Consider the following 23,682-nt stretch of genomic DNA (forward strand, 5'->3'; position numbering starts at 1 on the left):
TCTATTACATAACTGGATCCAAAACTGTTTGACTGGATTCAGAAAAGTTTGATTGAATCTGAACTGGTCTGACTGAATCCATTCTATTATGACTGGATCCAGGATAGTCTGACTGGATCTGGACCTGCCTGATTGGATCTTGAACAGTCTGATTGGATCAAGATCTGCCTGACTGGGTTCAGGATAATCTAACTGGATCCAGACTTGTCTGACTGGGTCTAGACTCGAGATTGATCCAATCGGATCCAGACCTAGTTAATCTGGATTCAGGTTCAGGTCGAACTGGGTCCGAACTGAAAACCCAGATCCAGACCCGACTGGTTCGGTTCGGACCTTGGTTCAAACCGAATCGGTTTTGACCCAATTCTGTTTGAACCGGTTCTACTTGAACCAAAGTTAACCGAACCGGTTTGGCTTGAACCGGTTCGATCCGAACCGGTTCACACAAATCGCATGTCTCAGTTCGGTCTGGGTGCGACCCGGACCGACCCGGTTCAGTCTGGGTCGCACCCAGACCGAACCATCCCCCCCCTCTGACTGTTTTTTTTTATTGCTCGGTCTGGGCGCGACCCAGACCGGTGGGCTCGGTCTGGGTCGCACCCAGACCAACCCGGTTCGGTCCGGGTGCCCGGACCGAACCGGTCCCCTGATTAAAAAGGGTGGAAGGGGCTGCGCCCCTTCTGATCTCAGGTGCAGGGGGATCGGCCCCTGCCAACCCTCTCTCTGCACCCACAAGCCTGGGCCGGCCAACGGTGTCGGTCGGTCGTCGGGCCGGCCGTCAGAGTCGACCGTCATAGGGGTCGGCCGACCCCTCTCTCTCTTTCTCTATCGATTTATTTTTTTTCAATTCCTGCAACTCGCTGGCAGCAATGGCTATCGCCCCCCCTTTTGTGCTCGGATCAGAAAAGAAGGACGAAGAAGAAGATGGGGAGGACGAAGACTTACCTCGCCGTCGTCACCGCCATCGCCATCGTCGTCGGTAAGCGCCTCACTCTCTCTCTGGCTCCCCTTCTCTCTCTGTCTCTCCCTCTGCCGCTCGTTGAGGTGCGGTGGAGGGAGGTTGCGTGAGGGCTTTTATAGTCCTCACGCAGGGTGAGGATAACCCTCACCCTCCGCGGATTTTGGGGGGTGAGGTTTATCCTCACCCCCTCCTGTTACGCGGTTTCCCCTTTGGGGAAATCATTTTTTTTTATGTTTATCCCCTCCGACGACTTTGCCGGAGTGGGGTTTTACACTAATTTTACCTTTTCAATATAAATCTCGTATAGGGCGATTAACCCACTCCTACAAAAAGTAGCATAACCGATCAGAAGACTGTCTATGAGAAGTGGGAGCACTCAGAAGGTTTGTCTATGAGAAGTGAGAGCGTTCAAATAATCTTAACTTATTGCTTTTGGAATCACAAGTGGCTAGGAATATTCAAGTTGTCATCTCTCACTGCACGACAGTGAAGGAATTTCTGAAAGCCATTGAAGCAAAAATTATTGATTTAAACAAAATTTCGTCTCAGGCCATATAGATTAGAAATTTCATTACGGGTTTTGGTATTGCGGACTCTATTAAGAGGCCACTGAAGATCTTTTGTGATAATAAAGTTATTGTGTCTTTCTCGAATAACAACAAAAGTTGCACTTCGTGTAGATTAATGAAATTAAAGTACTTTATTATTAAAGAAAGAACTAAGAATCATTTATTGTGTATTGATACAATCGATACAAAAGAAATGATTGTGAATCTTCTTACTAAAGGGCTAACACCAGATTGTATTCCCAATATATAATGAGGATGCGTCTATTTAATTCCTTTTGATGTAAGACAATGCATTATGGTTTTATGTGATCTCATTTATGAAACTAAATTTATTCTCTATGGTTTTGTGCATTGTTGATTTTGTGTAAAGTGAATCTTATTTTGGAAAGAATGAATAGCAGAATAACAATATTAAAATGACTAATTGAATGGGTCAGAGACCAACCCATTCATAAAGGTAATCTTAACATGCTACACACCTAAAATGAATGATATTGTAATGCATGAAAATAAAGAGGTATTCATCTTCATGACTCATATAAGTCATTCTTGTGATTCATGTGAACCCACATGAAAATTAAATCGAGATGACAGTAAAAAACTTGAATTATGTGTTTTTTCGTGTCAATAGGTCATGGGAGAATGTTGGACTTTTAGATCGGGTCCAACCAGATGTGACCCGGTTTGACACGAGCACACCAAGGGACATCATGAGAGTAGGGGGCTGTTATGAGAATGTGAAAGGTTTACATTCAATATGCATGAATCCCATGCATGCAACCCCCGCTCATCTCCCACTATACAAAGAGACCTCGAATGGATGCTTGATGAGAGCATACGTGGTTATTGGGTTTCATTCTTAGTCTCTGAGTAGTAGGGTCCTGCTCACCTTTCGACTTGGTGGCCTGGGCTCATCGAGGGCGTCAATTGGCTGAGAATACTAACAACTCACCTCTATCGAAGGTTCAATTGGATGACCATGGCAACATCCCATAAGTAGTGTTCTCTCATTGTTTATGCTAACAGGGAGAACTAGTACGCACACCCACGTACCACCCCTTTAAAGTTATTCTCAAAATTTCCTGAATTTTTAAGCAGTAGACCGGGAAAAAAGACAGCTGTGTAGTACTACAGAATCGATGATTTTCTTATGTTGGAAATTTCCATCACTGTATCCTTAACGGGGACAACTAAAATATATAAATCACATTACATGCCACAAAAAAGCCAACATAAGCAGGTTTATATCTTTGTCTCACAATGTCACTTTTTAATCATATTATTTAAGGAACTCGTATCTTCTTTTTCATCAGATGCTGAAATATGCAGATGCCAGGAACAAGATTGAGGAATGATTCATTTGTAACTTCTGGAATATTTAGCTTTCAGATTTTTCGTTTCTAACATTCGGTGATTTCAGTAATGCATAGAAAGACACAAGACGGATATGCAAAATCTGCTATTTCTAATTTCAAGTTTTCATGGAAAGAGAAGGAGAAAAGGGAAGCAAATGCATGTCAATATGTAAAATACAGAATTTTTAGAGATAAATTGCGATGATGACAACTCAAAAATTAAAAGAAGAAAAAGAAAAAGAACCCCGTGGAACTAAAGGATTAAAAACCTGCAGCATGGTTTTGCTCTTCTTAAATCAAGAAGTGCTCAATCGGATCACAATATCCACAAACTATATTTTATCTTTATAAAAATTTGGGATTACGCAGTTAAGCCCCCAAAAAGTTGTATACTCAAACATCGATTAATCATCAATCACCAAAAAGAGAAAAACACAAAATCCTTCTTCCCCACCATTCATGAATCGAAAAGAAAATCACAAAAATCAACCCCAAAGGCAAAGGAAGAAGTAAAAAAAGAAAACAAGAGAGAAATTTTCAGAAATAAAAACATAGCAACAACACTAAGAAAATACAATACTGTGTGAGCAACGGTCAGAATTCTCCACAGAAAGAGATTTGAATTTCTCCAACGGCAACTGGTTTTCTGCCTCAGCTTTTGCAACAGAGTCATCTTCCACCCTCACCCTCACCCTCACCCTTGGATACACTGCAATCATCAACCAAAGCAGGATACCAACATCAGAAAATAGTCTTTTTGTGAAAGAAAGAGATCAAAACTTGCCCAATCCAATCTCAAAAGAGAAAAAACAAAGAATTACTCGCTAGAAGTAGGGAGAAAAAAATCTCCAAATTTCTCTCGGTTGGTCTTTTTCTTTTTTGTTTTATTCTTTTCCTCTCTATGCTGTTGGTACTATACAAAAGAGATCAAAGCCGACCAAAGGCATATATGGTAACGTCAAAGCAAGGAAACCACCAGGAAATAATGGCAGGTAGTCAACTTGAAAAACCAGGGGGTTTTCCTTTTTTTTTTTTTTTTGCGATCGAGCATTAGGGATGTCAGTGGACCAGGGGCAGGGACAAGGTCACCCGGACCGGTCTCAAAACCCCGCCCTAATGCCTGATGGAGGTCCATCAAGTGCCTAATGCACACATTTTATGCCATGCCATTGCACTCTATTCGTAGCTAAATACATAGGGATTATCCAAAAATTGCAAAACTTTCATCCTCATCCCAATTTAGAAAATTGGGTTGAAAGCATAGTCACAAATCTTGCTCAGAGAAAATACAGATGAGGTGCTCACAAGGGCTGTTATCGTTGGTCCAGGAAACTAGTGAACTTCACCAAGTTGATGACCACTAAGGTGTTCCTTGTTGCAAGGTTGAAGTTGAGTATTCTCAAGTGAATCGTTCTGAATCGGCTAAAAATAATTTAAAAATATTTTGTGTCAATCAGAACATGACACATGTCAAAACTATTAAAATAATTTAATTTTAAGTATTTTTTGTATTTATTAAAAATAACCGATTCAGGTTAATATCTTATCAATTTTCCTTATTGAGTAGGGGGGAACCTCAAAGGTTTTAGTGGCCTAGCAAAAAGCAAACAAAAAGTCAGTGGATGAAAATCTCATGATATTTTGAAAAAAGTGATTTTCTTGGGAGAATCGCAAATGAATATTGGTTTACATAAATAATTCTAAGTATAATATAAATATAAATAATATAAAAACTGGACAAAAGTATTGTTATCGTATTAATATTGGGTTAAAAACATGATATTTTTAAAATATTGTGTTTTTTCTCGTTATAAAATCACTCTTTAAAAATATCATGATTTTATTGCAGTAATTTTTAAAAAAGTTAGCGATATTTGTGACTATGGGTGGGAGAGACACAAAATTAGGAAGGATTCTAGTCAAAACCCAAATGGTAATTTAACTCGCTTTTGCCATGAGATCAGTTGGGCCTAATCAAGACCAGTTTAGTCAACTAGGTGAGACCTAACTAACATAGACCAGGAGTGAGAGGCGACATTGATCATAGGATCCAATTGAATCCTTTTTTTTTATTTGAATATTGCATCCATATTTAAAAACTATGTATCTTTTAAGGCTTTTCGTTCAAAAGCAATAGCAAGATTGGTTGGATGGCTACTGTAGTTTATTTTGTTTCTTATTTTCTTACTTTTGTTTACGGTTTAATAAAGATCAGTTTCATTTATATAAATTGTAGTAGTTTGTAATGTATGCCTTTTGAAACTTTGTTGAGCTTAGGGATGTCAATGGACCGGGCTGGGGGTTGGGGACAAGGTTTCCACCCCTCTGTCTTCCATCCCTGTTTTCATTCCTGCACGAGTTTTGATTTTAACCTCTATCCCCATTTCATGTCCTCCATCCTCCGTCCAAACAGGGCGAGGCCAGGCAGGGCCCCGTTTTCCCTCGATTTGTTGTCATCCCTAAAGAAGGATTGAAAACAGGGCAGGGTAAGGGGGCGGTTGGGACAGGAATGGGGCGGGACACTAGAAAGCGTAAGTTCATCCCCGCCTCTGTCCCTGGTTTTGATTTTAACCTCCATCCCGTTTCATGTCCTTCATCCCTTATTCAAACGGGGCGAGACCCCATTTTCCCCCAATCCACTGTCATCCCTAGTTGAGCTCAGCTGAAACTAATCAAGTCATGAGATCGAAACCCCCCATGCACATACTTTGCCCAGAGTAGAAGATGGGGTGTACTCCTTGTGGCCACGATGGACCTCAAGGGTTTCACCAACAATGTGAAGTGATGAGTTTTGCTTGGCCTAATAGAAAGGTAAAAAAAAAAGTAAAATAAAAAAAAAAACACTTAAAGTTTGGGCATTACTCAAAAAGGCACCTAGGTTTGAAAAAAATATAAAAATACACCTCAAAAATACCATAGTTAATTAAAAAAGCCTAAGAGTTTATTACAGTCAAGTTGGCTGTTAAATGTGATGTAAAATTATCATTTTACCCCTGCTATCATTTTTTTTTTAAAATGCGCCTGGGAAGAGAGGGAATGAGTCTTTAAAGGGCTAACAACTAAACTGACTCTCTTTACTCATCTTTAGGTTAGTGATAACCTAGGTTAAATGAATGAAAGTTTGTTTTTGATTAAGAGTGCAAAGTTTAGATACATTTTAAAAAAAAATCAAAACTTAAGCACATTTTTTATTAATGCCCAAACTTTAGGTGTGTTCTTGAAAATTTTCTAAAATAAAATATTTCAACTTCAATTGAGTTGGGTTGGTCCTAAGGGTGTCAATGGGTCAGGTTTGACCCGAACCTTACCCATGCCAAACCCTATAGGGTTAGGGTTTGGTAATAAAGGAGGCCCAATTAGAATCAGGATTGAGGCTGAAGGATCCGATTAGTATATGGAGCTGGGTATGGTGTGTAAAATTTCATACCAGACCTGAGTCCGACCCGAGTTCAAATTAAGATCCATGATTTTTTAATGTAAAAAGTTAAAATATTATGTTATTAGGTCTGGACCAAGTAATCCATATAAAACCCAAGTATGTCTTATGGTAGATTTGATTGGGTTTGGGTTCAGTGCCAGTGTCAGCACCTCAAAGTCAGATCCGGCCCGTTGACACCCCTATTGGGTTAAGTGATACAAATCATTGAGGATTGCCTATCATGGTTGATACAAAATATAAATTATGGCCCTAAGTCAAAGCTCGGTTAGACCCTGCTAGGCCTAATGTGATCCCATCTTCTATTTAAATGGTTTGGCAAGATGGGCTCAATTTGGGTTCGGCGTGATGTCTATGCCACAGGTACCTTTTAGATGACATCCAAAACTCAGTTATAAACCGAGTTTTGGGTGTAAACTGAGTTATGTGCCCAAAACTTAGGTTTTGGTGTGTTTTAGGGATGGCAGTGGATCAGGAAAAAATGGGGTCCTGCCCCGTTTGGACTGGGGAAGGAGGACATGAAATTGAGATGGAGGTTAAAATCAAAACCCGTGCAGGGATGGACTTACGCTTTTCCCTGCCCCACTCCATTCCCTTCTCTAATCCCCCGCCTTGCCCTGCTCCGCCCTGTCCCGTCCCCAATCCTTTTTTAGGGATGGCAGTGGATCGAGGGAAAATGGGGCCCCACCCCCGCCTTGCCCTGTTTGGACAGAGGGCAGGACTTTGAGACGGGGCAGGGGTGGAGACTTTGTCTCCCATCCCCGCCCCCGTCCCGGTACTGCCATCGCTAGTGTGTTTGAATGATACACCAAAACCTGGTTTCAAGACAAGATTTGAAAAAACTTGACTAAGTGAAAAAATTCACCCTTGATTTATCAAAAGCCCCTCCCCCAACTCTCTCTCTCTCTCCACCTTATCACTGGTTGGAAATGGCCCGAAATGTGTGATTTTTTTTAACTAATCATTCTGCCATTTTTCGACCACCCATCACCCAACAAATGGTGAGGATGGCTTTGCCTGATGGCCGAAAAATGGCAGACCAATTTTCTTTTTTTTGTTAATGGCTGGCAGGCCAATTTTAGGCCAACAATTTTTTCTTTAATTTTTTCCTAAGATATGAATTAAAAAATGGGTGGCTGGCCATTTTCCAGCCAGTCACCTTCTAGAAAATGGCCGGCCATGATTTTTGTAATTTTCTTGTTTGGGTGACCGAAAACCTGAAAACCAGGGTTTTGTCACCCAAATAACCTATTAAGGCTGGCTTTGGCAAACTGTGTTTGTTAAAAAACTGAGTTTTGGCCCATCTTGCAAAAAAAACAGGTTTGCACCCATGTCATCCAAATAACCCCACAGTTACAAAGAATGAAACCACACGCTCCTTTGGCGCTTTTGAAACTATATTATGATATGGTGTTTAGATATTAGAAAGTATATTTTATCTTAAAAGAATTTCATCCTATATATTATTTTTTTTATTTTTATAACCATCCAGATGCTAAATACTTTTGGGTAGAAAGCTTGAGCATATATTAAAGTAAAATCATAAGTGGTGTTGATTTTGAAAATAATATTTTTAAACCAAGAACTACGCACCAAATAATAATTTAAAATCAGCTCATGCACTCATTCCAGACTAGCAAGTTGGATCGTCTCCTTCAAAAACAGAACTTAGGCAAAGCAATTCACTTTATTCACTTTATTAATAACTGAAAAAGAAAAAATATACTATCTTTAATTACAATTTTAACTAAAATTAAAAAGGAACAAAAATAATAAAAATTTTAAACTAAGCTAGCTATAAAATAAAATAAAGAAAAACTATACTATCATATTCTAAACAATTAAGCAAAGGAATGTCAATTAAAGAATTAATTATATCTAACGACACAATATAAATAACTAAATTAACGACAATACAAGAATGAATTATCTAATTATTTTGAATTTAAAACTAAAGTATAATTATCGACCAAAAAGAATTATCAATTATTCTAATATTATTCTATCGTCTAAAAAAATAAACTAAATTATCAAAAGTTAACTAATGCAATTAATAATTAACTAACTAAAACAACTAATCTAATATGATTTCAATGAATCAAGAAAGAAACTAACTAATCAAGAAACAAGAAAGCAAACAACTAACCGAATTCAAGAATTAACTAGAATTTATCTACAAAAATTATGAATACATGAAAAATATTATTAACTATGCTAAAAACCAATAATTGTACAAAAGAGGAAATTCAGCTAATCTAAACTAACTAAGTTAATTAAATTTAATCCAATCTAATTTACTAATATTAAATTAAACACAATACTAATCTAACTACGGTGAAACAGGATTTGACAGAAATTAAAACTTCTAACTAAAAGGAACAATTAATTATTATCTAGATCGGCTAAACAATAAACATCTAATTAAAAATGATAATTACAATTAAATAACTATTTTCTAAACTAAATACAAGAAATAACGTGATAGAGTTAAAATAACATAATTAACTAATAAAGAGCAAGAAATAAAATACTCTATTATAATCGGTTGAATAAAAAAACTAATTATTCTAATTTATTTTAACTATCAATTAATCTAACTATTCACAAAATAATTATTAACTAACGATAATTATAATTAAACAAAACTAATTTAACATGCTAAAAAATAACAAGAACGCAATTCAATCACTAAAGAACTAACTTGTTAATAAAAAGAAACTGGAAACATTATATCTATGTACCAAAATTTAAAAATAATAAAAAATAATACCAAAAACTTTAATCGACAACTTTAGATTTTTCTAAAGTTGCAAAATTCTAAGCAAATGCCGAATATTAAAACCTATTCTAAATTAAATCTAAACTAAATCTAAACCTAAACTGAATGAAAATCACAAAAATAATAAAAAAGAACCAATCTATACCTAACAATTTTGACTAAAACATAAAACTATGCCTAAATATCATGAAAATCGATAAAACCTAATTTAATATATTTTTATTTTATACAAAATATAAATCTGAAATAAAAGAAAATCATATCTAATCTAAAACTAACCTGAAGCTAATCTATTCAATGCAAATATAAAAATAAACTAATTTATGGATCAATACAGACAATTTTTATAATTCCAAACTTATCGGATGGGTCTTTTTGGACCCTTGGGTTTATCACAGGTTGACTTGGAAAACTATCCTCATTTCTCCTAGTTAATGCTTCTACTATTTGTCTCATCTGAGATTTTAATTTGGCTATTGATTGTGTATGAGAGTTTAGCACTTGATTGGATTTCTCCAAAGCATTTTGACTTGAGGTTTTCACCTCTTGAAATGCCTGAAAAAGTTTCTCTTTAAAGAATAATTGTGGGGTGGTCTCCTGAGAGGTAATAGTGAAAAACATGGGAGAATATTGGAGATGGTTTGGCCTCTTATAGGAATGAGTGAATGCATTGGGCCTAACCTATTGATTTGGAGGGACACAGCTTGTTGGTTCCTCTATGAGAAATTATGATGGTTTCGCCAACCTGGATTATACGTTACAGAAAATAGATCATTCATGGGTTTGGTGAACCCTTGAGCATCCTAAACTTGTTCTTAAACAAATTTAGGGTACTGAAATGTTGAATGACACTCATGCCTCATCTTCACTCTTTAACATGAATGTACCCCCACAAGAAGAATCGATCATCTCATAATTTCATTCAGATAGACCATCGTAAGAGCATTGGACCAATTGCCATCTCGGCACCTAGTGATGGGAACACTTCTGAAGGGGATCTTTCATCCTCTCTCAGGTCTCATAAAATTGTTCGCCCTCTAGCTCTGATAAGCTAGTAATGGCTAGGCTAAATTGATTTGTGCGACCAATAAAAAAATATTTTTTTAAAAACTCCTTTTGCATATGATCCCAAGACCTTATTTCTATGATATTTGAGGACTTTAACCAATACTTAGCATTATCCTTCAATAAAAACAGAAAGATGGTCAACCTTGAAGCATTGTCCCCAAAATTTTGGATTTTCACAATAGAACATATTTCAAGAAACTCATCTAAGTGCCTATAGGGATCTTCATGACTAAGGCCATAAAAAGAGGGTAAGATCTTAATCACACTTGCCTTATTCTCAGCAGGTCTCCTGATGCAGGATGCCTGGGAGTACTCTAGGTGTACTCTATGGGTAAGAAGTACTCCCTTAAAGGGCATGTGGGAGTAGTGGGCTCCATGTCACCCATTTCTCATTGATCTTGAGAAAAATGAATTCTTCTCTCGGTATCTTCAACAAAGAGATGCAACGGGTTACCCAAAGTCCAACGCTCTTGCATACACGTGCCTAGACCAAATATGCACAAACAAACCTAATCTAATAAAAACAGAAGACTCTAACTAGCAACAAACAAGAAAAAGTGAACTTATATTTACTATGTTAAAATCTATATCTAACTATGTAAGAATCTATAGATATAAACTAACTAATACAGATATTAATAAAGCAAGAAGTGAACTTTGCCTTTCACCATTTCCCGACAAACAACACCAAAATTTGGTGTCGATTTTGAAAACATTAATGTTTTTAAACCAAGAACTGTACACCAAATAATAATTTAAAATCAGCTCTTGAAAACATTTTGTCTTTTTCAACAAGCTAAACTTCATCATATGCTTTGATGCACAATTGAGACATTGATTTGCTCTGTCAGCTATATTAACATGATTCAAATCCCAATATATCTGCAACATCTCACATCCTTCCTCTGCTTGCCATGTGAATCTTCGGATGATTTGTGCAGGTGCAGTCAAAAGTGATGTTTTGAATTGAATTAGATGATTTATCTGTGCGTATTTTTTTTCTGAGCAGATGTTTGCTTTATTATTAGCATTCTGTATTCCATGTTTTAATCTGTTGTGTTTATCTCATGGGCTCACATTGCATTCTTATTCTAACAACTTCTTGGTAGGCTCTTAAGCCTCGATACTGCATATTTATAGTCTAGCTACCATTTCTTTGTATTTTTCTTATGCTCCATTTTTACCAAACAATCGCTTTCTGATAGATGTGAAGAGTATGATATCAGCTTTTGCTTCTACCTGTTTCGACTTCAAGAGTGCCATCTTTGGTGATAAAACATTGCACATTTTATGCATTGGTCATGGTGGCGGCAGCATCCCACTGTTTTGGCTAGCAAGTTTCAAGGTGACTAGAACATTATTGAAAATCTGTAGTATCCATGGTCATTTGCATTTTTTTTTTGGAGTCTAGCACCATCGGTGATTACATATTTTTATCTCTTGATGTGCTACCATCTCAATCTCTTTAAGGCAGTGGCAGTATTATTGTTTAAATTTGTCACAAAAATATGCAAGGTGAAGGGCATTTGTCTCCCCTGAAAATATAATGAAGAAGATAGTTTAAAAAAGAGGAAAGATTAGTTAAGAGATAAGAAACGTGGCATAGGAAAATTAAAGGGCAAGGTAACATGCTGGTCTTGGAAGTGAGGAAACCAATTAAATCTAAGGGCAAGTTTGGAAGCAAGAAAATGGTAGGAAAAATGCAAGTAGGAAAGAAAAAATGATAACTTTTCCAACCATTCCAAACGAGAGAAAAAATTTGAAAGGAAAGATTTTTCTAAAAAGTGTGATTTTTTATAGGAAAAATTCCTCAAGGGGGGAGGGGGGGAAGGGTGGAGGAATTTTTCCTATCAAAAATTAATTTTTATTAGGGCAATCATTCACCCACAACACATCTCATCACATGGGCTGCCACAAGAAGAGCTTCCTTCATCTTCATCTTCATCTTTCTCCTACCCACCACCATCTCTCTCTCTCTCTCTCTCTCTTTGAGAGAGGGCTGATCGATCCCCTCTTTCTCTCTTGGGTGTGGTCAACCACCCCTCTATCTCTCTGAGAGGAGGCTGATCGCCCCCCCCCCCCCCCCCCCCCCCCCCCATTTTTCTCACATTTTCTATTCTGTTTTTCTCATACTACCCAAACAAGTGAAAAATTTTCATTTAGAAAAGTTATCCTATCAAAAATTCTCATAGGCAAAATTTTCTTTTCCTATGAGAAATTTTCTTGTTTCCAAACGTGCCCTAAGAATGACAACCTAGGAAAATTAGGAACTTGGGAGAAAAAAAGTACATCTACTTGGAAGTTTTCACTTTAGACTGAATGATGAGTTATCATTCAGTGCTAAAACTTTGATGAATTTTATATCAAATGCACCTTAATTCATTCAGTTGCCCTGAAATATTAAATACAATGAGAAGATCCCAGAATTTCATACCATTATTGAGCTTTGTCCGAGATGTATTTGCCTGACATTGCTTGTCTGTAAAAGGAAGATGATGAAATTGCATCTCATAGCCGCTTTTATCTGCAATGCAAAGTTGACAGTCACCAGGGCAGGTCTTTGTCTGTGTTGAGTGAAGGTGAGCAGTCTGTCTCAACTTCAAGTGGTGAACTGTCTTCTGAGGTCTTAATTCTGCCTACACCACATGGTTGCTGTAGGTTTTTTCTTTTTTAAAGAATATTTGACACCTTCCAAGAGAAATACTCTCTAGAGTAATGTAGATCTTCATGCTAAGCTAAAGAACTTTCAATAACTTGACCAAGTCTTGTGGCCTACTGCTCTAGAGTTCTGGTTCGATGTGAATCTGATTCTTAGACGAATGATATCAGTAGATAATTGTTGTGCAAACTCCACATTTTACCAAAGAAAATTTATGCAGGTCTGTAATTTCATACTTGTGTGTTATATCATGATTATTATTGTGGCCACCTTTGGTGGTTTTCACGATTTTCCCTTGAAAATTGTCTGTTCGTTTTATTGATAAATAGTCATGATTTATCATGATTTACTGCAAAAATTTTCAAAAAAATTACTATTCATGACATAGAGAAAGCTTTATGCCTAAGAACAGCGAGATGATCTTAAGAAATTTCTTTGAAGTTTTCCTTTTTAAATAATTTCCATAGTGCTATTACACATGAAGTTTAGTATAATGATAAATTGATCTTTTTCTAATCAACTAAATTATTGGGTAAACATTCTTTTTGACCAATGCTAGGAGTGATGATATTGTTTTTATTTTAGGGTGTCCAGTTAATGTACGGAAAATGACTTTAACATGCAAAGAATAGACAAATGACTTAATATTTTAGCTGATTAGTCACAATTCCTTATGATTAGCTGATGATGATGGTTCCTGTTAGCCACCAAGGATGAGGACAACTATGATTATTATTATTCCCCGCTTTCTGGCCAAGGGATGTTTCAGTTGCTTCTCATGTGTGCATGCAGGTTGATTTTAAAGCATGTAATCAAGGGTCCCTAAATTAGGAACATTGGAAAACACCAATCTATTAGACAATCTTTTCGGAAACTTTAACATATAGTCCATGTGGAAGAATTGTGAGTGAATTGGTGCTAGAGACATTGTTTAGGCAGATATCTTTGTTTATATCTAAGATATTGGAGATAAATGTTTCATATATCCACTTATTCAGAAGTATGCCTTGCACTTTTTCAGTGGCGTAGCTAGGATTCATGTGAGGGGGGGGGGGGGGGGGGGCAAACAGGGGTGTAGCAAAAAAAAAAAATTGGGGTGATAGTCGGGGGCAGCGCCCCCTATTTTTTTTTGAGATAAAATAAAAAATGACTACAATTATTAATAAAAATCTATTTCATATGGACAAATCAAACTATTTGCTGCAGTCAGGGCTGGGCTAGGACTGGACTGGGCTAAAAAAATGGATAAAAATCTATTTCATATGGAATCAGGGCTGGGCTAGGACTGGGCTTTTAAATATATATATATATATATATATATATATATATATATATATATATATATATATATATATATATATATTAACCATAGTTCATCAATTGTGAAACATTTAATTACCGGACTGCATCAAACCAAAGTCTAACTGTGAGTTGGGCCGTCTAACTCATGTTTCAGTCTGGGGATTTTAATGCCTATGGCTGAGTTGGTGTGAATAAGTTCATTACTTTTATCAAATTGCTGACGTCTATTGATGATTTAATCAGTGACTCAAACTGGAGATATTCCACTCATGTCTTTCATATGAAACTTCACTGCAAATATTGTATACTATAACTATGTTCCCATGCTGACCATCAAGCTTGGATTTCCACTGCATAGGTGCCATAATCCATGTGGTTGAGATAGATCCTGTTGTTATCACGGCCTCCTTCCAAGCAATGGGTTTTCCATTATGTTCAACGAAGATTGCGAGCACCGGATCCTTTACAAAAGTGGATTCGATCAATCAAGTCTTATGGGGTGGTCTTCATGAAAGGCTCTTTCTCTTTGAAGCTGACGCTGAAAGTTTTGTGATGAAAAGTGCGACTGAAATGTCTGTCCAATTTTATGACCTGGTCTTCATTGATGCTTATGATGGTGATGATAATTTTCCTCGGAAGCTGTGGGATGCAGATGGTCCATTTCTTAAAGCACTGAGCACCCTGCTTCATCCTGATCATGGAACGGTGGTGGTGAATCTGCACGCAGACCCTGACAGCCTAACAAAGAATATGTCGCCTCTGTTTCATCTTCTGTTGCCTATGGGAAGGCATGTGTATCAAGTATGCAGATCATACAAACAAGTGCTGGGAGAAGATTCAGACGCTGATGGCTCAGGACTATCATTCACTGTTTCTTCTCCTTGGGTTCAAAATATGTCTTTTGTGGTGTGCAGGGGTTTTAAAGCTACTACAGTGACAAAAAGCAGGGATTTGATGCTGAATACCCTTTTTGTCTGGTTCCCAGCTTGTTGAGAAACTTCTGAAACTACCCTTTCCCTGCATACAATACTTAAAGAACGGTTTTCTTTTAATAGATTCATTATAGAAAAAGTCACTACCTTCCCCCATGGATTACTGATTTAGGAAAATCTACTAGAGGAATTCATCCAACAGAATGAGAGTATAAGGCCCGTGCTTGATTGGTTCCAAATTATTTTGGAGCATAGTAACTTGAAAGAAATTTTGAAGATTTTAGCAAAATCAAATAGAGGTTCTCAATTCATTCTGCAGAGAATTGATATTAGAAGCCAACAATCTCAGGCTGGATAATGTTACTTCTCTTTTAGTTCTGAAACATTTTGAAACATGGGAAGCCAGACCATGTTTTGAAGGGAGTGAACTTTTGGCCATGCTGGATTTTGCTTGGAGTTCTCGTAGAGTTCTTGAGTCACACTTTTTCATGTGTTAGCATATCTGGCACTGGACACCATAAACAGGAGCTAATATTAGCCACTGATACTGAACCTTTGTTCTGTGTAGGATGTGTTGGAAACAAAATTTTTATGGGACCCGCCAAAAGTATAACTACCATTAAATTGAGATCAATGTTGAATGCTAGGGAGACCAAAAATATGGAAAACAGAGCTGCTTAAATCACCTTTACTATGTAACATGGTAGAAAGAACAAGATTCGTTGTAATAAAAGTTGCAAATTGGTACAAGTTCCAGATCATCAGAATGCTGGTGGGCATCCATTCTATTTGCAATGCAAACAGGATGGTTCTCATCTTCTCAACATGTAGATCATGCATGTGGGTGGTTTATGTCAATTACGCTCTCCCCTCCTGATGATGCCAGGCATCTATCAGATTGCTGGCACACAGTAATTCCAACTTTACTATCTCGTTCTTGATGAGGGAAAGAAAAAAGATTGAAATTTTGATAAGCCAACAAAAACCCACATCAAAATAAGGAAAATTAGCTTTTTAACAAGAAAAGGAAAGATCAACTATCTTGTTCTAGGGCGCTTGGGCACAAGCTTTTTAACCTTCATACAGATACCACCATTAGCAGCAAAGCTACTTTAATGTACAAGAGTTCTGCAATATCACAATATTATCATTATTTCAATTGTTTATAATACTATGTGAAATTCATCAAATATTGTCTAATGATTAACAGGAAATAGGAAAAAATCGTGGCACCGTGTGGATGCCTGGATGGGCTCATGCTACCATGTGCAGAGATCTGGCTGAGCTGCTTTGCCATTCCTTAAACAGGTTTGCTTGCAGACCCAACTGGCACATGCATGTTAAGAAACAGAACAGATATAAAAGAATAAAACTGAGGTTCATGATACAAGCTGGTGTCGAAGTTGGATCTGGATGTGGTCCACATGGTGCTGGGTCCAACACTTAAGGAAAAAAAAAACATGCAATCGACTCTTGGTCAAAGTTGGATGAAACCCAGTTCTAATGGGAACAGTCAAACCTGATACTGGGTGTGGTCTATCTTTCGAGCTCAGGTACGTAATCTTGTCTACAGGGATCTGGGTAAGGTCTGATCCAAGTCAAGTCTGACCCGATTGATGACCCAAATGAGCATAGATTGGAGATTGATTTGCATTTATGCATACGTGCATGCATTTCATGCCCTAATGTATTTTAATTATACTTGGAATTAAATAATAGTCCGTGAAATGTGTTTGATTTCCTAGGCTTGTGACATGGGATTCTTCATGTCTAAAGATGCACATGGAAATGGGAACGCTTGAGGAATTACATGAGGAAACAAGATTCTTTTGGTTTGCTGCATTGGGCCATCCAATGTTCTTTAGGTCTGCATTTTTTTTTCAACAGAGAAAGCTGGGGGTTAGGCAGGCCCCTGCCAGTTATACAACTATACCATTGGGATTCGAACTTGCAACGTCCCAACACAAGCTGACGTGCACTAACTTCTCCTACCAGACAAGGGGAGGCCCCCTTTGGTTTTAGGTCTTCATTTTTACCACCCATTAATGTGGGAATGTGAACTCTCAACAGTCTATGCGTTGGAGAGACCGTTTCTTATATTGCGCCGCTATAGGTTAGTGCAGGGGCGTAGCTAGGATTCGTGTGAGGGGGGGGGGGCAAACAGGGGTGTAGCAAAAAAAAAAAATTGTGTGATAGTCGGGGGTTCCGGGGCAGCGCCCCCGAAATTTTTTTTTTTGAGATAAAATAAAAAATGGCTACAATTATTAATAAAAATCTATTTCATATGGACAAATCAAACTATTTGCTGCAGTCAGGGCTGGGCTAGGACTCGGCTTTTAAAAAAAAAAAAATTAACTGTTTCGTCCTGCCCCCCCCCTAGCTACGCCTTTGGGTTAGTGGTCTCCTTTGCATGGAAAGCTTTACATTTTCAAACTGCTAGTAGAGAAGAGATGGTGACCTTTTTTTTTTGCTTAGGCCATGAGAAAACCCAGGAGAGATACTACCTTACACTTGATTGAAGAAAATTTTTATATGTTTTTTTATTTTTATTTTTTGATTATGAGGAACCTTTGTTGAGAACCAGGCCACTTAATGGACTCATCCCCAGCGAGGCAAAGCCCCCGTGGAGCCCATTCCTGTCACCAGATTTATAGAGAAAGTCTAATTTACTTCTACTCCTATGCTTAGAAAAGCAGTAAGAATGGAAATTAAGCAATGAAATAATTTATAAAATAAAGAAAAGTACTATAAATCTCAATAAATCAACCACCTTGGAAAATCCCTATAATGAGCATTTATAGAAGACACATGAAACCCTAATTCTAAATTGGATCCATTGCATGATAAAAATTATGTAAATCTAAGTAAAAACTCAAATAACCCAAAACTAAATTGAATCCAAATGAATCTCTTGTGGACCCAGATTGAATGCTGCTCTTATGCCATCCACATTCAAAATATATGAAAACACTCGTGTGCCAGCGGGGTTTGATTCAAAGCTTTCATCTCAACACCTTCACAACCACCCGCTGACCATGTGGGCGACCAGACAGTGGTTTACATGAAATAAATCAACCAACTCATATCCAAGAGAAAAAAAAGAGGAGGAAAGAGCATTCTTAGATAATAGTTAGAAATGCCCGTTTGTCAATTTTTGAAGAATGAACATGCATGACAAAATTATAGTTCTAAATTGTCTGTTTTGGATTCCAAGAAGCAAACTGCAGGAATACAAGCAATGGTGTTAAGCTACACTTTTTTAAAATACTTCTTAAAGCAAACATGAGAAAATAATGCAGTGAGATTCAAAATCACATTTGGGGCCATTTTACTGGGCTTCATGTGATCCCAAATCACATTGTCCACACTGTGATATCACATGATATGGAATCGAGTGGCATGGAGTCACACGAACGTGCCTTTAATCATTCAGTTTGAACAAAAAAATTACTGCAATGAAAAAAAAATTATTTGGAGAAACTGCTCCAGACGCAGAGACCTAACTGCACTGGCTCAGCCTGCCATACTTACTGGTAGGGGTGGTAAATGAGCCGAACAGGGCAGGTTGGGGCTCGGCTCGTTTACTAGTGGATTGAGCTTGTAGCTCATCCCTGAATGAGACAAGCCGAACACGAGCTGGCTAGTGTAAAAACATTATATGTTATTTATACATAGTATATATATTTTTATATATTATACTTGAAAATATATATACTGGAGTGCTGTGCGATCGTAAAATGCCATTGCGGTTGAAGGGAAAGTTTTATAGGACGACTATTAGACCCGCTTTACTATATGGTACGGAATGTTGGGCTGCCAAGAGACATCATATTCAAAAAATGAGTGTAGCTGAGATGCGGATGCTTAGATGGATGTGTGGAAATACAATAAAAGATAAGATTCGGAACGAAGAGATACGTAAGAAGGTAGGTGTTGCACCCATTGAAAATAAGATGCGAGAGAATCGTTTACGGTGGTTTGGACATATTCGGCGAAGGCCTAATGATGCTCCAGTTAGAAGGTTGGAGAAATGGGAAAATATATTAGTTAAAAGAGGTCGGGGTAGGCCTAGGAAGACTTGGATGGAGATGATAGGAAAGGATATGAATGCTTTGAACCTCACCGAGGACATGGCGTTGGATAGAAATGATTGGAGGAAAAGGATTCATGTGGAAGACCCAAAATGAATTTCTTTTTTGGTTCATATCGCTGACCCCAATTGTTTTGGGATGAAGGCGTAGTTGTTGTTGTTTGTTGTTGTTGTATACTTGAAAATATATATAACTTTTTATAAATTACACTTAATAGATGTATATATTTTTCATTCAGCCTTATATATATATATATTATATGCATTCTTCCTTTTATATATTGCACAAAATATATATATTTTATCTATACGAGCACTATCGAATTGAGTGGATCTAAACACCTTGTGTGCAGGCTCGACTCCTTTAAGCTAAACCAGTTGCTTGTGGCTCAGCTCGCCAACTATACAAACGATCATGAACGAGTTCGTGACAAGCCGAACTGAGTCAACTTACAAGCTGCTCTGTTCGTCTACCAGCTCTATTTATAGGCTCTATCCATGTCAGCGTAAAACTCCGAGGGCTTACCGATCGACCCTACAGAGGCACCTAGCTTCAGATTTGAACCTGGACTGCCTGTTAAACGGTCTAGGCCCTATCCCACAACGCCAAACCCCTTGGGTCTACTGCAATGAAATATTTAATCATTGGGTCTGAATAAAAAACTATTGCACACACACACACAACATGCAGCACATTTGCACTGAAGTTTTTTTTAGAGAAATTTTTTATGTTATCAACTCGACAATTTGCACACATACTAAGATGATGGAAGGCACAGTCAAAGTCAAGTACACTGTCAAAGTCAATCATTTACGCTCTAAGCTGTTTGATTTAGGAAGCAAAAAAGCAGTAAAGTCAAGAAAAGTAGAAAAAGGAAGACAAGAGGGAAATAGAATATGTTCTCCATATTATGAAATCTGAGCCATCCCTTTTGTTTATTCCAAATCTATTTTTTAATGCATGGAAGGAAGTCATAAATTGGGTTGATGCTCAAACCTAATAAAGATTGGTGATCTTAATAAATGCATCAGTCAACCAAGTAAAGAACTGATCCATAATTAAATGTGGAGGGTATTGTAGCACATACATGCTATTACACTTTAAATGAAATGCCTTTTTTTTTTTTTGAATTTATAACCTGAAGAAACCACACCAGGCATGAAAGATCTGGTCATGCTGGCTCAGCCTGCCATGGGGTAAATCAAAACAGTAGAGAAAGAGAGAAGAAATTGAACACGTATTAATGTGGTTCGGCTATTATGCCTACATACATCAAAACACATACTGGCTTAATTCATTCATCAAGCCCTGCCTTACAACTAGTTTTCTTAGTTGTTAATATTCTAAGTTAATCTTTTCTATTGATTTTTTTTTCTTTTTTATTTTATTACTTTCCTATGCACTGAATGATTCTTGAATTTATCCTTAACGGGTTGATAAGCTTTCTTTATTATGAATTTTGCTTTTCCTTTGTTATCTTTGTAAAGCACCACATTTTTCTTTGTTATTTTGGAAGGCATCACATCATTATCATTAGAATGCTCTATAGTCTGGATCTTTGCCTTAATAACCCCCATGAGAATCGAACCATGACTGCTAGTCAAACAGCCAAGGCCTCAACCCCCATTGGGCCTTTAAATGAAATGAATGCTCCTGTGATTTGACATGACTACTCTTGGAGTTGGAGATGGTAGGGCATTTTAAGTATCAAAATTGATTTAGATAGTGTTTTAATTTACTTTTACCTTTGTATTCTAATCATAGAGGTGAGATTAGAATAAAATGAGCAAGCCTAGAAGGGAGCAGCTCACAGCCTCTGGTCAATGCTCTCAAACCGATCCGGTTCCAATAGCCAGTTCTGAGTCTGAGCCGAGCTAAACAGCAGGGACTATAAGTTGGTTAAGATAGGTGTCGGTCATTGATGGGGTAGGATCAACTCGATCAATATATATATCCAGTTTCCTTATCCAACTAAGTCAAATGTTATCCGATCACTTTTTATGTTTCACAGTTAAATGATCTCAGTAACAACATGAGTTAGATATTGGTGGAAAGTTTAGATTTTTTACTTAAAGCCGTATCCATATCCATATCTAATTGAATGCAAAATCTCACATCATATCCGACCCGTATTTTATTTGGATTTTCTTTTGGGGGCTAAGCCAAAGGGAAACCCGGTACTGATCTCACCGTCCATTAAAATGGTTATCACTAGTCTAATTCGAGTTTGATTTATGCTATTCATATAGGATTCAAGTATGGTTTGGACAATGGTAGGTCCGGTCAGACATCGATCTGAACCTGGGGCCAGCATGTTATATATAGATAGAACCTGGTCTGGAAACCGGGTCGGGTGAAGATGTGATCCGTCAATACCCTTAAATTGTCACCCACATCCACCAAAATAAGCTTTTATTGGATATAGGAGTTCTAGAATGCACCAATTTGTGGGCAATTTGCTTATCATAAGTTCTAGTCGGGTTTGTACCACATACCTGACCCAACCTGAACCTGAATTTTTGGGTATGGGCACAAAAAGTATATGGGCTCGAATAATACTCCAGCCGACCTGAACTGATATGTAGGCTGGGTTTGGGTTATGATTTTTACCGGGTATTCCAGCTTTTTTGTCTGGTACTCAACTCGATTCACATATTTTATAAAAGTAAACTTTTGAAATTACACGGATCTGGGTTTAGAATTTCATTTTTATGCCCATACAAAACCCGAACACGCCAATTTATTGTTTGACCGGGTTTGGGTATACCATAATGGGTTGGATACTCGACCCATGGACAGCCCTGAGTCAAGTGAAAGCCCACCACAGAAAATGTTACATTGTCAATGTCAATCATGTACGCCCTCTAGAGTCTAAACTGTTGATTTCGAGCAAGTGATGCCAAGAGAAGAAAAAAAGGAAGGGGGAAATAGAATAGTGTTGAAATAAAATGCAGCCGCCGCTGTATCATGCATCGCCCAGACAGCCACCCATCTTGGCATTTCTCGAGATGGGCGTGATTTCTATCTCAAAAATGTTGAGATGTGCGGCTATCAACAGTGCTGCATATGCAACATCGCTGCATTAAACATGCTCGAGATGAGATCAAAGGAGCGGCTAAGTGCCATAGCCAATCACATGACGCCCACAGATACGGAGTGCAGGCCCCCACATGAAATGCTGTCACGTGATTGGCTGTGTAGAATAGTCATGGCACTTAGCTCCCTGCTCCATATGCTCTCCACGTAATGGAAATTTGGTCCGCCTTTTTTTTTATTCCAATTTAATTATGAATAGGAATATGACCTTTCTTTTGAGTGAGGAAACTAAAGCATTGAGCTCCTGTAAACTTAAGCCCTATCATCTATATAACATTTAACATAATTTAAACGATAAATGACCGGCATGTCCACAAAATATAACACATTTTTTAAAAATGGCCACAACATTTTGCAATGTTCTGTATATATCTGCCTAACCCCAGCTTGACAATAAAAAACAAAAAACAAAAAATTTGATTTACTCTCACTTGAAAAATAAGTAGCTCCAATTAGACGTTTAAAACTACTTATTTTCTTTCGTCACCTCACCACCGCCATCTTCACTACCACCACTTCTCCACCATTATAAACACCACCACCAGAACTATCCATCATCATTAACAATCACGGCCGCCGCCACCACAATTTCTATCACTACCATTACCACCGCCATCATTACTACTACTACCACCACTACCATTACCATCATCACAATTATTGTCACCACCATTGTTATGGTCATTGGTTCTGCCAATATATATAACTAGTTTGAAGAGCAATTTTGGGGGCAAGGCTTAGGGAGGTAGTGCAGGCTAGGCTAGTTTTGTGGGGGGACTAAATCTCTTATATATTAAGAGTGTGGTGTGGATGGAAGTAGTGGAAATGGTGATGATGGTCGTAGTGATAACAATGGTGGTGGTGACAGTAGGACGATGTGTGTAAGTATCATGAAAAAGGACATGTACATTATTGTTTTTGATAAAATCATAATAATTTTTATTTTTTAATATACATTAAATATCAAAAAATATTTTTGATCGATCAAACAATGAAAAATCTGTCTTAGTGTTTTATTTTCTGAAAAATTCATGAATTCGCCTTTGTGATATGGCCTAGAACTCCATGATCATCCATGATATTAACTTGCTCGACTCCCCAACAAACTCCAAAATTAATAAAAAAAGAATAAAGTATTCGTGGTAGTTTTAATGGATGATGGAGGGAACTGTAGAGGGAGATGGACGATTTGACCATCTGAGTATTTAAATAGTTTCATTCTCTTTAAGTTGTTTTTTCTTAATGTTACTTTTTGTTTTCTGAATCTATAGGGTTAGGGAGCGCATTGGACCGGGGCCGGAGCAGGGGACAAAGTCTCCAACCCCGCTTCTGTCTCAAAATCCTACCCTCCATCTCCACCTCTATCCCCACACGGGTTTTGGTTTTAACCTCCATCCCTACCTCCATCCTCCACACAGGTTTTAATTTTAACTT

General features: G+C 37.6%; 1 protein-coding gene across 1 annotated transcript; it reads left to right on the forward strand.

Moving 5' to 3' along the window:
- Nucleotides 1-924: 924 nt before the first annotated feature.
- Nucleotides 925-15,122, forward strand: LOC149819282 (uncharacterized). Its single transcript, XM_089986372.1, has 2 exons — nt 925-979; nt 14,488-15,122. The coding sequence occupies exons 1-2, from the start codon at nt 925-927 to the stop codon at nt 15,120-15,122; spliced, it is 690 nt and encodes a 229-aa protein (XP_089842498.1).
- Nucleotides 15,123-23,682: the final 8,560 nt, after the last annotated feature.

This window comes from Nuphar pumila, chromosome 13 (assembly GCF_984573655.1).
Source record: "Nuphar pumila chromosome 13, dmNupPumi1.hap1.1, whole genome shotgun sequence".
Classification (NCBI taxonomy): domain Eukaryota; kingdom Viridiplantae; phylum Streptophyta; class Magnoliopsida; order Nymphaeales; family Nymphaeaceae; genus Nuphar; species Nuphar pumila.

What these genes read in the sequence shown, in the direction of transcription:
- LOC149819282 (XM_089986372.1), top strand. Translation starts at nt 925, where the DNA reads ATGGGGAGGACGAAGACTTACCTCGCCGTCGTCACCGCCATCGCCATC. An exon ending in CGCCATCGCCATCGTCGTCG is followed by an intron (nt 980 to 14,487) that starts GTAAGCGCCTCA and finishes TCCACTGCATAG; the next exon opens with GTGCCATAATCCATGTGGTT.